The sequence below is a fragment of the Triticum dicoccoides genome, chromosome 2A, assembly GCF_002162155.2.
Source record: "Triticum dicoccoides isolate Atlit2015 ecotype Zavitan chromosome 2A, WEW_v2.0, whole genome shotgun sequence".
NCBI classification, from domain to species: domain Eukaryota; kingdom Viridiplantae; phylum Streptophyta; class Magnoliopsida; order Poales; family Poaceae; genus Triticum; species Triticum dicoccoides.
In genome coordinates, this window is record NC_041382.1 from 710,530,974 (window position 1) to 710,546,090 (window position 15,117).

General features: G+C 42.9%; 1 protein-coding gene and 1 long non-coding RNA gene across 3 annotated transcripts; both read right to left on the reverse strand.

Annotated features, from left to right (window-relative positions):
• Positions 1 to 777: 777 nt before the first annotated feature.
• LOC119356485 (gamma-soluble NSF attachment protein-like) lies at positions 778 to 5,561 on the reverse strand. Its single transcript, XM_037623444.1, has 9 exons — positions 5,314 to 5,561; positions 4,117 to 4,184; positions 3,935 to 4,019; positions 3,693 to 3,851; positions 3,489 to 3,626; positions 2,477 to 2,555; positions 2,050 to 2,129; positions 1,813 to 1,942; positions 778 to 1,187 (listed from the first exon to the last, which is right to left on the reverse strand). Exons 1-9 carry the CDS (start codon positions 5,364 to 5,366, stop codon positions 1,083 to 1,085), a joined length of 897 nt encoding a protein of 298 aa, XP_037479341.1. The 5' UTR covers positions 5,367 to 5,561; the 3' UTR covers positions 778 to 1,082.
• A 1,520-nt stretch (positions 5,562 to 7,081) lies between these two features.
• On the reverse strand, positions 7,082 to 13,955 carry LOC119356486. Of its 2 annotated transcripts, XR_005171967.1 has the most exons (6): positions 13,260 to 13,955; positions 13,040 to 13,167; positions 12,559 to 12,942; positions 11,597 to 11,713; positions 9,966 to 10,105; positions 7,082 to 9,611 (listed from the first exon to the last, which is right to left on the reverse strand). It is a non-coding gene; the product is annotated as an uncharacterized LOC119356486 (long non-coding RNA). The 2 variants fall into 2 exon arrangements; XR_005171966.1 differs by having other exon boundaries at positions 7,082 to 10,105.
• Between the last annotated feature and the right edge of the window lie 1,162 nt (positions 13,956 to 15,117).

Genomic DNA, 15,117 nt, shown 5'->3' on the forward strand with positions numbered 1-15,117 from the left:
GCACCATTAATATATGCTTTGCTTGAAGCCATCTGGGAGACATGACATTTCATCAACTGTAAACACCATCATCATATTGCCAATGAAAAGGTGGTTGAATGAAGAGATGGACTAATCTCGAGTACAGTACAACCTTTCACAAATTTAGATTTAATCCTTATTAAAAATTCATCTAAAACTTACTAGGGGGAAGATAGACACCAATATGAGAATATGATTAGAAATGGAAAATACCAAGATCCGTCCAAAATACCATCGATTATACAATTAGTTAAAGACCCCAATATTATCGCTCTTCTGTAGACAATATCAATATATAGCCAACGAGAAGGCGGTTGAATCAAGAGATGGACTAATCTCAAGCATGAGCGTTCATTGTTTAGATTTAATCCTTACTAAAACCACATCAAAAATCATTAGTAGGAGGATAGAAAAGGCCAAGATCGGTCCACAAGTTTGTCAGTTACATAATTAGCCGAAGAGCAAATCTATCAACCTTCGGTTGACAATCTTTGCCAAGAACACAATACAAAGGGTGGTAAGCCATGTCTATACAAAAGCATAATTATGTTTCTGCAACACATATATGTTGGTTATTCTAAATGATAGTTCAAAAAATATGTAATCTAGCCGTTCGCGGGACGCACTGCTGGTTACTCCCTCCGTCCGGAAAAGCTTGTCCCAAGCTTGCCTTTTAAATGGATGTATCTAGTGCTAGATACATTCATTTGAGAGACAAGCTTTTTCAGACGGAGTAATACGTAGAATACAAATCCAGACCTGTGGAATCCGTTTGTCCTTCAGCATATGCTGGTGTATATACAAATAACAGAACACTGTCCAGGTAATCGAACAAATAAGAATGTGGCAACAGCAAACCAGCAGTATAGGTGTAGGGTGTATGTGCACAGATCCAAAACAACGAAAATAAGGGGATCACAATCCATGATACAGATGCAGCCTACAAGTTTCTATGTAATTCAGAATGTGTTTTTACAACCTTTCCTGTTCATCAACGGCACATAGTTTGAGTCACTCGATTGATTGTGCTTCTCTCTGCATCTCGCTGGGCACGTTTGGGATCAAGTTAGGTCATCCTCGTCCAAGGAATCCCCGTCGTCGTCTCCTACATCTTTCTTGATGGCCTGCAGGTCACCTGTTGGTAGCTTCCTTGCGAGCCGAATTACCTGCAGCGACCGACCACGTCAGTCCGAATGAAGACACGGGCACAATTAAAGTGAGATGGAACGGTCTTGTACTAGTTCGATAAGAAAATGAAACTTATCCTGAGATTACTGCTGAAGCACACAAGATTGGCACAGTTACAATGGTAGAATCTGAAGAATATATCTTAATTAAAAGGAACATTCTCAGTAACATGTCTAGCCTATGATGCCTCAGCACGATGCCCTCCCATGTACTGGTGCTAAGTATGCCACATAGGCAAAAAGCAGATGAGGCAATGTAATTGTGGAGGAGAGAAGACTTTGGTGTCCTCAGAAATAAACGAATCCAGGCACAAGGCCCTGTGTATATTTTGATCCCGTTCATATCCCCTTGTCCTTGTCCCCTTGCTACCGCTTGAGCTTGCACAAAAGAACCTACAGCTAACTAAATGAACCTTAGCGACAACAAACTAGGCACCTATGCATTGGGAGTTCAGTTCCCAGGCCTCCTCGCACACTAAGCACTTGCTCTAAGCACCTGTGCATTAGGAGAGTCCTTAGTTCACCATTCTAAGCACATGCACCATCATAGATCATCTTCTCATATAATCGATAGCCTTTTGACTAAGGATCTCAAAAGACATACCACATGGTCGAGGTGATTAATGGCACTTGATTGAGCAGCACGCTTGATTTCTTCAGCATCACCTTCCTCATAAGCAGACAACAGTTTCATTGCACATCGATTCTGGTCACTATTCAGGAAGCCTTGAACCCTGCAACACAGAAAAGGAGGAAAGGAAAGTGATTTAATACAACCAACATAACACAAAATATGTTACATGCCAAGGCAATACCAGTCTATCACCAACGCATAACTTACTCTGAGCAATCATTGTAGCATTTCTGAGCTTGTTGAAAATCATGTGCATAAAGGTAGATAATGATTGCACTCAGATAGGCCTGCACACATGGAACAACTCTGGATTAACACTTCTTTTTTTCAAAATCGTGATACCTCTTAACTGAACAAGACAGAATGAATATAGTTTCATTTTGCACATCAGTGTTTTATAAGGGATAAACTTCCAAGACCAGCTAGCATGCCATTATCTGTTAAGAAACTTTTCAGTTTTCACCGCATAATCTTTCTCGCTGCAAGAATTATCTTGCCGAAAGAAGGAAAAAAAACAAAGTTTCAGAATGTACACTATTCAGCAAACACATTTTGGTGAATACCAAGGTTTCCCTCAGAAACCTTGCAAAGTACAAATTTCTGAATAGCTAAGCACATTTTGTGTAAATATTACCTTGCATTGGCTGTTGACGGCATTGCACTTATCAGCAGCTGAACCAAGTCTTAAATGGAATGCAGCGGCATCCGAGTACCTGTCAGACATGGCCAAATATGAAATGACACATAAATCAGTACATAAACACGATTGCTAAGAATGCCAAGTGATGTATATATGCATAAATGTCAGAAAAAGATCAAGGACAACGTGTGAACTGAAGAATCCAACGATAAATAAGGATGCCACTAAAACTTCAAGAACATTTTAATCCACAAGTACATTCAGCAAACAGAACCATCAAAAGGTATGAGTGCAATAAGCTCTAATAATTCTAAGCAGAGCAATTATTCAGGGAAGGAGAAAAAAAAAGACCAAAACAAATAGGCAGGCACATACAGAAAAAAGGGCCTCCTGTGAATTTACTGAATAAAGGCGTGCAAGAAGGGAGCTGGGTTTGTCCCAAAAAAAGAGACTCAATCAAAACATACACAAATCCCAGAATAAGGATGTAAAAGCTCGTGGAATATAGCATCAACCAGTTTGGATTATTTTAGTAAACAAATGTAAGCCCTTGCCGATTTCCATAGTCTCTGCCTGCTTCTTTATGTTTGATGAACCAAACAGTATTCTTAGTTAAAGCAAAAATTGCAAGGATAGACCAAAAGACTGGGAATTAATCCCCAAGTACCGGAAAGAACAACTGTAGGAACCGAAATTGGTAAAGATACCACCTATCATTGCCCACCATTTGGTGTGTGTGTAGCTTACTCCAATTCTGTCGGTGTTTACTGGGGAGTGCTTATTCAAGTAGATATTGTATTACTCCCCTAGTGTTGCTCTCAAAGTTTTGGGATCGAGACTCCTTTTCTATCCTAAAATGTGCTTGCTCCAAAAGTAACAGCAAAGAACATAAGAGTAAATGAATTCAAGAAAATCATGCATGACACATGGCATGCCATGGATTTGTAGAAAGACATGCAAAAATGTAGTGTAATTGGCATGCACAAGCTGATCTGTGCAATCTTACTTCTCAAGCTTCACATATAAACTTGCAGCAGCACGGTACAAGTCAAAAGCCATCTGCTCCTTTCCATCTTCTTCTAGAAGTGTGCAAGCGTCATCATACAATTTAGTTGCTTCTTCTGGAGCTTTATCTTCCAAGGCACTGATATTATAATGATTAGACACATGAGCCTCGGAACGAATGATGATCGGATTGCTTTTGAATTACCTGGCACCCTTTGCAAGAGCATCAGAGGCAGGTTGCGATCTTCCACATTCACGGTAAAATTCTGATGCTCTGCGATAAAAGTCCGAAACTTCATTCCAGAGTCCAAGCTCCTTTGCTAAAGCACCAGCATTTTCCATATGCTTAGCAGCATCCCACGGTCTAGGGAATTAGTCAAGGGTAAAATAGGTGATTGTTCAACGATGTGACAGCACAACAGACATAGATAAATTCCTGAAGGATACGATGAGATCATTTCTTGTCCTTTTGAAGCCTTCTCAAATGCATCCTTTGCTTTCTCATTGTCCTTTCTGAATCTATAAGCAATTGCTTTAAAGTGGAGATGAAATTTCATTACATACAACGCAGCGTACCAAACAGTGAAAGAGAATATACGAATATGGCGACAGCATACAAAGTCACTGACCAGCTTGTTCGTACAAGGCGGTAGCACTCTTCCAATCAGCATTCCATCTTGTGAAGCTCAGTTTTGTTCTGCAAAAGAATATATTAGAAAAAAGATTGTTCATATTCATTTAGCACATTAATGGATGCAAAAGGAATTTCTTTAAATGAAATTGATTTGATACAGTAACATCAGTAAAAATACAAAAATCAGCATACTTAGCAAACACTCACGCGCTAAAACAAACAGGTGGCAATGTAAACATATCGTCTAATAAGTATCTGAAATTAGGCAATTGGGAAGAAAAAAAACTTATGAAAACTATGTTGCGAAGAGAGTATCAGTCAGTTTTAAATAAACTGGTGAGCTTTTGAGAAACTACGATGAACAAGAGGTTCACTTTTATGCAAGGCAATGTGCACTTGTTCCCCGCAAAAAGAAGTGCTGTTGTTCTCATCTACTATCACAATCGAAGTGGAGAATAGCCCAAGTAAAATTTCTGAATGTGCCACACTAGTTAGTGCAGTGGATTTGGCACCACAAATTCTCCAACAGCCAAATGTGCTAACATGCCCAACAAGCTACACCGCTGAAAGCATAACCGCAGTAAGAAGCAACACAGACTGACACAAGAATTGGTACGCCTACACTCATGCCTGCTTCCGCTGGTGTTTCAATGGCTAATGGGATATGAACATATATGATCAGGGAGACAGAGTCTACTCGTGTTTCCCTAGGAGCGCAGATCGGATGTAAACAAAACTGCAGCAAAACAAAGAGCCAGCGTGCAGCCTAATCGCATTGCTTGATCTTTTTCCTGCAAGTTTATTGCGCCTGCTCCAAGCTAATGATCCCTTTCAGGCAGGAATGGCTAGGAAATCCCCTAGCATTTGGGGCAAGCAGTCTGAATCCTACTACCCCAAAGCTTACCTCCACCAACCACTTGGAGGTCACCAAGATCCTAAAATCAGCGCCACATATTTTCATTAAAAAAAATCGCTAGCTCCGCGTCACCTAAGATCAGGCACAGATCCAGGACGCTCCAATCCACGATCGGGAAAGAAAAACTCTACTGTAGAAAACTCTAATTCGAGAGCGGCACCTCGACTAGTCCGCCCTCTGGGCCGCGATCAGACGGCGCGCGCATCGGAAGGAGCAAGGGGAATCCCGGTGTGGGGGAGGGGGGAAGAGATAAAGGAGAGGGGGGAGGGGACTTGCAGTTTGTCGGCCTTGGCCATGAGCTTCTCCGGGTCGGCAGACGAGCTGGCCATGGCGGAGAGAGACCACCGTCTCCTTCTTCTTCTCCGCTGCTGCTCCTCGCAGATTCTCTAGGGTCGACGACGGCTGGGCTGGGTTGAGTTGGGGTTGAGTTGAGCTGCCGAGCTGCCGTTCGGAGGGAGGAAGGGATCCGGTTCCTCTCTGAGATCCGTGCAGCGTCAGTTCATCCCGTCGCTGTGACAGACCGGACGTCGAACAGCTGGAAAAAAAAATCAATGAAGTCGAAGCCGTGTGACCGGGGGCCCAATCCTTGTAATGAGGCCGACTCAGTGGAAAGCAGAAACGATACGTTTTGTCGTCATGGCCCAACAACCCAGGGTCCTAACCAACGGCCCGGAGTTCAAGTGAAGTTGGATTTGGTTCGCATTTTACAGTTACAAAGTTGGATTTATACTAGTACAAATGCCCGTGCGTTGCATCGGACGAAATATTAAGTATAAATTGCTCCACATGCTATTATGCAACATTTTTTAATATAATTTTTGCAAATGTCAGCAATAAGGTCAATGTAACCTTTGAGTGTAGCAATTATGATCTCGACGCACCGCGATCTAGCAGTGTCCTTGCAACAGGACTGTAATGAACGAAATTGCTATCTTTCCTTAAAAAACAGAAATAAGGCAACCTACAAAAAGTAAGGCTCGACAATGTTTTTATTTGTGGTGACGACTGACCCTGTTTGTACTTCCTAGGTTGCGACACCAAGACAGCCCGATACAAATTATGGAATGCTGCTAGTAATTACGGATATTTTTTCAAACAGAGATTCTGTCGATTGTCATCACTGACCACACGTAGCTGAGTGCCTGAGTCAAAGAATAAAAGAACGTCTCAAACCAAGCAATATCAAAATGTCCGTTCATGCCCATGTAGCCACATCACACAACAACAAAAATTCATCCGAATAAAGCTCAGCAAGAAAGGGGCAAACATGGAAACATGAAACGAAAGTACATGACTATAGAATCTATCAAAGAAAAGAAAATACAGCCCTGATGGGGAAACCAGTTCATACTGTTGCACTCCAAAAAACTATTGAAGAAAACACAGAAGGTCATCTATAGCCTCTAGCAAACTTTTGAAGATAAATCAGACTAAAGATTATCGCTTAGACTCTATCCAAACTGGAGATAAAAAGATGTAGTGAACAGTAAGGAAATTATATGGTGTGTGAGATTAGACATGCCTAACTTTAAGCTTAAATTAGAATTCATGCATGCGAAATAATATCTCTGTGCAACATGCACGTACTATTTCTGATACCATGCTCTAACGTGTAAAGTATTAAATTAGCAATGGACAATGCCTACACATGTATTGGTTAGGGGGCATCACGGATTGGATGGAGGTCTACAATAGTACCTTGCTTTGAAGTGTATTTGCTAGGATTTGGATTTGGATAGGTACAAGATCAAGGAGGTCCTTACAGGGGCAGTGGAAAGGTGGGTGAATACCTGCGCAGGGCCGCAGGGCCGAGCTGGGTAGCCAGCATGGTGAGTGGAGTGAGGCCAGAGCAGCGTGCCCTCCGGGATCCGGATCCTCTCCTCCGACTTAACCTCTTCATGAAAGAAAGAAAGAAAGAAAATACCTTGAACCCAAAGAAGTTGAGTATGTACGGCAAGATAGCAACCCCTGAGAAGATACAAAACCTCGCCCAATCTCCTGCCAACCAGACGTACAAACAGAGTACACGGGACCAGCATACACATACACTCTTCATAGCATAATAAAACAGAAGTACCAAACCATTCCAAGAAAATCTTGTAGTACAGTCTATCAGGACACAACATATACATGCATGTACACCATGATCCATGATCGTCACTGAAAACAGGCCACTCCGGCTGGCAAAGAAGTGGCAGCAAAGCGCACACTTGTCCACGTCAGGTTTCTATACTTAACATGTAGACCTCATAGTCATTCACTTATCCTCAAGATACGGTCTCTTGCGATCGTCATCTGCGCCTCCAGAGTAGCTATTTTGCTGATAGGAGAGCCCCTGTCATTTAGAGTAGGACGCAAGAAGACATCTACCTCTGTCACGATATCTTTTTCTTCGTCGTCATTCACCGGAGCTTGGCCGAAAGACTGCAGTGCAGCGATGAGGACAGAGGAAGCTTCTTCTGTGTCCAAGGGATCATCATCTTCAGTTTCTGACTCATCCTGTGACAAAGAGGGATTTCAGTGCAAGCAAGAAATTGAAGTGTATGTATAGACAAAAAAAACTGTGCAGGGCTACAGATTCTGATGATACAACATCAATTTACTTAAGCTCTTACACGGGCAGTGAAGGTCAAGGTGAACCTAAGGAAATATCATAGTCAGCAAAAAAAAGTTGAAAGAAGACGATCAAATTAAAACCATGTAACTAAATACATAGAAGAATCTTCTTATAAATAAATCAGGCAACCAATATTTTGTCTGATATTCAAAGAGCTATGTTTGATTGACTCTTCTATATTATACGATGCTCTATGGCAACAGATAAATGAGAGCCAAAAGAGTATTATTAAAATTGAATGCATGCCTTATATATACCAAGGGTCATTCTTGAGAAAATTTGTGGCTCATGCCTCTTGACATTTAGAAGAAAATGTTGGATAATATGTAGGTGCTAGCACTTTGCAGAAGGTACAAACCTTACAGGTTCACTCAAGCAAATACCACAAATCATATTTTCGCACAGTAATGGTTCACAGAATTACAGAGAAATTGAGAGAGAGAGAGAGAGAGAGAGAGAGAGAGAGAGAGAGTGGTTCACAGAATTACAGAAAAATTGAGAGCGAGAGAGAGAGAGAGAGAGGCAACAAGTTGGAGTTCAGAGGAGAACTGCAACAACGGGTTTGAGAAGAGCTTCAGAAGAAGTGCAGCAGCAACATCGCTAAGAGAGATGGGACAGCCACAGGCAGCAAGGAGCAGAGAGGAGAGGCAGCGGCAAGGCAAGACTACTACAAAACCTATGACTAAGTCGAACTATATATTTTTACGATTGATGGGCATACTCGCGACTTCACCCATAATATTTCAAAAAAAGTTGAATCCTTCATTTTTCAAATTTGAGCATTGGCACATATCCACTGTATGGATTAGTCATATTATCAGGCTGGGTCAGTATATTTGTAAATTTGTCACATAAATAGTTTGTCGAACCAATTCCAGTAATAATCAATAGACACTAGATCATGAAGGCGCGCGTTGCTGCGCCCGTCCATTTTGACAATAAAATGGTAGGAATTAATGAAATATGTAGGTTAAATTGACATGGACCGACATATACAAGTGTTAGTAGCGGAAGAGTTTAAGGTGTATATAATCTGTAGAAGAAAAACGGGACCACTTCACGTACATGTTTTATTTGTGTTTGTCTTTTTAGCAGTGTCAAAGATCTTCCTAACATACATGACAGATAATAAGCCTTAACAATTATGGTCAAATTTTGGTGTTGATAGCCAGAAAAGAAATATTTGGCAATCAACTCTTAAGCTGTAAAAAATTGGCTAGCATTAGAGAAGTGTACCTCAATTCAAAACTATAGCTTTTATTGTGCAAATCATGTTAGCTTAAGAGAGGATTTTGTCTCAGCTACTTTTTCATGGGCACATTTGGCGCTCATAAAATTATGAGTGTGGCTTGCAATTTGAAACAAGCCAACACAAAATTGTATTGACTGCAATCCGATTATCCTTCCATCTGACGATCTATTTCAGTATATATGATATATATCATACTATTAAAAGGACGCCATTGGATGCCATTGCATACAAAAATGATTAAATTGTCGTAGTTGTTGTATGGTACATTTATGGCTACAGAAAACGCAATGAGCTTGAAAGATGTTAAAAACATAAACCCAAAGCATAATTATAATCCATGAAGATTGTGGAACATGCCAAAAGATCTCATAACAAAATATTATCCATAATAATTTGAAAAATGATATGATGGAAAAAAGGTTTGAGTGAACACATGTGACTGATATTTCACACCTCGAACAATAGACCCCTTCAAGATACATGCCAAGTTACTAACACAGTTTCTATGCATTGATGTTGAATGACAAGGGCAAAAGGTGGTACCTTATGTGGAAGTGAGCCTTCAACATCTTCAACATGCTTATGTAGGAAAAAATGTTACAAAATATGATAGTAGCTGAAGGTATAATACCTTCCTCTTAGAATTTGTTGAATACGAACCTCATAATACAATGGACATGACCGCCCATTTTTTCAATGAACAACCTTCATGCGAGAGAGGAATATTAGTTTCCACATATTTGCACCTCAGTAGCACATCTAACAGTATAGAGAATTGCATTACAATATATTATGAAAATGAGACCACTCCACAACACAATGAGAAATGTGTGATAGCCCTGCCCCTACACCCTCATGAACAACAATTTTAAAAATAATTAAATAGCTTTAAGAAATCTGAATATGAACAGGGAAGTTTTCTTATGAAGAGCTTGCTAAGATAACCTGTGATATGTATCTCTTGAGCTTCCTGAGGCAGTAGGCTATATATGCCTGAGCTGCAAATCAGTTTAGCAGCCAAACTAACATACAAAAAAAAAGACAGGAAAGAGAACTTACATGTTATATCAGTGCACACCACCACTATTGTGGGAAGTTTAAATGTGAATACAACATCCACATTAAAGGATGAAGATAGCTTCCTGGGCGAGTGTTCTTGCAATGCTTGAGATCCCAATAACTTTAGCATCCAAACTAACCTGAAAAAAAGGGAAGACGGAAAAGAGAGAGACCTCAAAAGAAGGGAAGCAGAAAATAGAGAGGCTACAGATTAGTATAAGTACACACCACAGTTATGCAAGAAGTGTAAATGTTAGTACGATGTGCAAGTTACAGGCTGATGATAAGAACATCAAGAAACATAATAATCAATGATTTTTGGTTCAGCTTCACCTGACAGCCAAAAGTTGCATAACAAGCTTGGTCAAAAGGGCCACCAAACTAAAACCTAATTATCATACAGTTTACTGCTGAATTATGCATTGAACTATCTCTGAATATTCATGTGCGGATCAAGCACAGAAATAACATGTAAATTTCCGATTGTAGAACTGTACAACTGCGTATATGGAGGATTGTTAACTTGAAATTATAAAAGTAACACTAAAATGCTGGTAACCACAAATCAAAAAGTAGTATTGTCATTGCACTTGCAGGGTAATCTGTTTTGGATTTCATAAAGTGAAAAGACATACATGCATGATTGCTTCTCCATGTCCTCCTGCGTGCTTTCCCTCACACATCTAGGCGAAGACAGGGCTAGAGTCGATGTAGTGCGGAAGCACAGAGGTTGGATGATATAAAGCAACCACCACTGCCTCGGTTAGGGTTCGCGAGGCACGCTGCGAGAGAGAGGTGGAAGGCAGAAGGAGAAAGGGGAGGAAGGCACGGTGGGTGTCATTTCAGTTGGTGGTGAAGGAGATCTCAGACTGGCGCACAGTGAAGTTGTGGATGAGATCCTCACGTGGAAGCCACTGCCATTGCCGTCACCTTATGCCCACCACCGCCAAGCCATCATCCCTGGAGAATAGGAACGTGCGGTCTAGTCAGGGCCATGTACGGGTGCAGCAGCAGGGTTAACGGCGGCGGCGTGCTGGGGGCAGTGAGGATTGGAGCGGGGCGGACGCATCGCTGAGTGGGCGGAGCGGCTGCGGCGTCGCAGCATGGGTGGAGATGGGAATCCGGTCCGGTCAGCCGTTGCTATTGTCGGTTCTCTCTCTGCGGCGACGACCACAGCGGCGGCGCACGGCGCACCTAGGTCTGCTATAGCGAAGGCCAAGAGGGGTCGGGTGCGGGAAGGGGAACGAAGTGGGTGGGGCTACGAGGACGCAGAGCAGAATCACGATCGTTCGTTCGGCATCTGACGTTGGCCTGTGTCATTGAACGAGAAGCTTATGATTCGGCCACGGGAATAGCTGCCCCGGGACGACCGGCCCAGTATCAGCCCATGCGGAGAAACGAGTGCCTTGGACGGCCAGAGATGACCGATATGCGTGATCCAACGGTTTAAATCAGTGAGGGCGTGAGAGAGCTCGGAAAGGGTTCAGTTTTACTGTTCTTAATGGATATCTCTGAAAAAAAAGGAACACACATGCATACAGTGGAAGTGTCTCAAGGGCCAAACTATTCTGGAAACTATCATAGCAGAAATCATATTTTTCTAAATCTGGACTAAAAGGGGATGTACGCACACTTATCTTGGCCCGTGCACTTCCTCGAGTCCACTCGCAACATCATGGTATTCTTTCCACTCGCAACGCACGGCCAAAGTGTTCTTTCCACTCGCAATCCCACCTTGAGTCCTCGACCTACACTTCCAAACACGTGACCATTGCAATTTGGTTATATTTCAAACCTATCTTCTGTTTGCACCATCGCTAGCGTTTTGTCTTGCAATTAACATTGTAGAGCAGAACACCAAATTAATTTAGGTGAACAGATGCAACACATTCAATATTATTCGAATGTGATGTGTTATTTGCTCATGCACTCCTATAGGCTTCTTCCAGAATATATGTGCAGATATTATATCAGTGTGCTCTATATAAGTGCAACAGTCAGTAATTGACCATCGACATGAGCTTTGACTCCATGGTCACTACGTAATACAGGAAAAAGAAAAGGCCAATATTGCATTATTGCTTGACTATTACTGAAATTTGACAGGAAATCAAGTAGCGCTACCTCATCTTCTTTTAGACTCCTAGAGCATATACAACAGAAACAGAACAAAAACTAACCAAGAATATACATATCCATGTGCACCACTTTCAGAATATATGACATATTGACTCTGAGATATCTAACTTTTTTTGTTTCCATGCATTCAAGAAGCGCTCTATTACTTTTAGGATCTTATTCCAAGTTTAACTTGTTTACAAAGATTAAAAACTATGCTGTAGCATGATTTTTCTATGACATCCAAAAAAATTATGGTTATTCATATCAAACAGGCAATGCAAGTAATTCTTGGTCCAATTCTAAAATGGACAGGTTTGGATCTGCTAAAGAACACTTTGTTTCTCCTGTTCCATAACCTAATGACCACACTTAAGCATAGATATGTTTGTATATGTGGTAAAAGAACAGCAGGCTCGAAGCAATAAATCACAGGCAGGGAGGAAGCAATGTAGATGATGGGGGCTTAACTTACTTGTCAGCGTAGTGGAGGAGGTAGAGGTAGGTGATGGAGCTTCTGCACCTCGGGTGACTGCACCTCCATGTTCATACAACCTACGGCGCACGCAAATAAGTCTGAATATACACGGCGCGAGAGGACAGGAGGATTCGACTATGACCACATGGATGTTGTCGGAGTCGACAAGCGCTGGCCGTGATGGCAGGTCGTCCTACAGGTGCTCGTCCGTAGCCTCCCTTCTCTAGGCTCTCTCAGGCCGTGGTGGTGGAGATCCATCGGGGACGAACGGCCACGTCTCCAATCATTGAACCCAATGATGCCCAAGCCCGACAGCCGTTGCGTTCATGCTCCCGAGACGTCCTGAGCAGCCCTTGGATTCTCTTGGAAATCAATCAACACCTGCAAACAACAAACACCTCAATGTTATCGCACCGTTCGCCAAACCAACCTCTGGCTCAAGAAAGAGGAGTAAACAGACATCTGATGATGAACTTACCTGCCGCATCACATGGTCCGTCAGGATGTTCTGGATTTCAGGGTCCTGCATAGCTTTGCCCTGTCTCTCTTTCAGTTCCTCTGGGGTAAAGTTTGCCTCTGTTCGCCTTGTTGATCTGCTGAATATATCTGAGAACGGACAGCAACGGTTAGGAGCTGCTTGGTGGAATCTAAGATGAGAAACCAGTGACTGATTGACGATCTCTTCCAGTGCTATTTACCTCTTTACACCATCAAGCAGCTCCTGGTTACTCGGGTCATGCACTCATGCTTTAGGCCTTCCTGATAAGTTTCCATTGCTTTGTCATACTCTTTCATGAAAAACTGGTTTGTGCCTTTCCTGATGTATCCCTTGGAGAATGTAGGATCTAGCTCGATGCACTTCTCGGCATCCCTTCAGGCTTCGGCACCCAGCTTGTGCATATACTCAAACGCCTTGTCTGCGTCCCTGGCCTTCGCGCTGACCACAAGGAGCGGCGCGAGCTCGGGATCTTACGGCGATGCAACGGAGGCCGCCATGTGGGCCTCGACCGCGTATGCCTTGCCAGCCTCCCCGGCGCGCCGGAACGCGGCAAGCACGGGGCTGTAGGACCGGAGGCGCAGCGCGAGGCCGTACTTCTGCCCCATGGAGGAGAGGAGCCTGAAGGCTTCGTAGGCGCCCTCGGCATCTGCAGCGAAGATGCAGGCGAGCGAAGTGATGGTGGCCTCGGACGGGGGCGCCCTGGCCTCTAGCATGCCGGCGAACACGCGGCGCGCGGCGGTGGCCGGGTGAACGGGGAAGACGGCGCCGTCCGCGGAGGCGAGCAGGTGGAGGAGCTGGTTGTACTGGTGCGCGGCGAGGCGGAGGTCAGGCGCCGCGTCCAGGCCGAAGACGGCCGCGTCGAAGGTTCCCATGGCGGCAGCGGCGTCCCCGCGGCGGCTGTAGTCGGTGAGCGTGCGCCCCTTCCAGCCGGTGGATAAGATGAAGAACACAGCGCACAATACAGGGGTTAATTTGCAAAATCGAAACGTTTTTGCAGATCCACTTACATAGGGACTGCGGGTTGAATACAGAAAACCGTAGGGGCTTTTTTGAAAAACTACCGCGGCGGTGAATCCGAAAACTCAATCCGTGCTTTATTATTAGGGAGAGAGGAGAGATATATCCCTAAAAAAAAAGTTGGATTTATGACGATATTTGGCTGGCCATTACAAAGAGACCTTCAAAGTAAGACCAATCTTGATACATTTTATAACATAATCAAATTTTAAGCTGTGAAGTAATGCGAAACATCTATGAAATTGTGTTAGTTATGTTTCACTTACCTCCACACATGCTCCGAACATGTATTATCATTTTGTTGGACTTTTTAAATATTAGACATGGGTTTCACCAATTTTTGGATGATGCCGCTAATCTGCCTAAAAACACTTTTATTTTGCACATGTTTCGTGGTAGTTCAAATGAAACTCTATTGCACAATTGCTTTGCCATGTCCTACGTGTTTAAAAAAATTACTTTCACACGCATCTCATTGAGTTTTGTGTCTGCACAATTAGCAAAAATATCTACTATTAAAGGGAGTTGATGGGTTTTTTCCTCTCACACTTTCCCTTTTCAATTGGTTTCATGTTGGGTTTTTTGGTAACCCCAATCGATGTCGCACAAATCTCTATTATTAAAGAGGAGTTGGCAGCATTGCCTTCACTTCTCATTCGATCTTTTTCTCCAACCTATGTCGCGCAAATCTCTACTATTAAAGGGGAGTTGGTAGCGTCACCTCCACTTCTCAATCGATCTTTTTCCAAACCTATGTCGCGCAGATCTCTACTATTAAAGGCGAGTTGGTAGCGTAGCCTTCACTTCTCATTCGATCTTTTTCCCCAACCTATGCCACACAAATCTCTACTATTAAAAAGGAGTTGGTAGCGTCACCTTCACTTCTCATTTGATCGTTTCCCCCAACCTGTACCGCACAAATATCTACTATTAAAAGAGAGTTGGTAGCATCGTCTCCACTTCTGATTCGATCTTTTTCCCAACCTATGCCACACAAATCTCTACTATTAAAGGGGAGTTGGTAGCGTCGCCTCCACTTC

Excerpts from the sequence above, each read along its gene's own strand:
- LOC119356485 (XM_037623444.1), bottom strand. The coding sequence starts at position 5,366 with ATGGCCAGCTCGTCTGCCGACCCGGAGAAGCTCATGGCCAAGGCCGAC. Across the intron at positions 3,627-3,692 it reads GCTCTTGCAAAGGGTGCCAG|TGCCTTGGAAGATAAAGCTC; the intron begins GTAATTCAAAAG and ends TTATAATATCAG. Across the intron at positions 1,943-2,049 it reads TGCTACAATGATTGCTCAGA|GGTTCAAGGCTTCCTGAATA; the intron begins GTAAGTTATGCG and ends TCTGTGTTGCAG.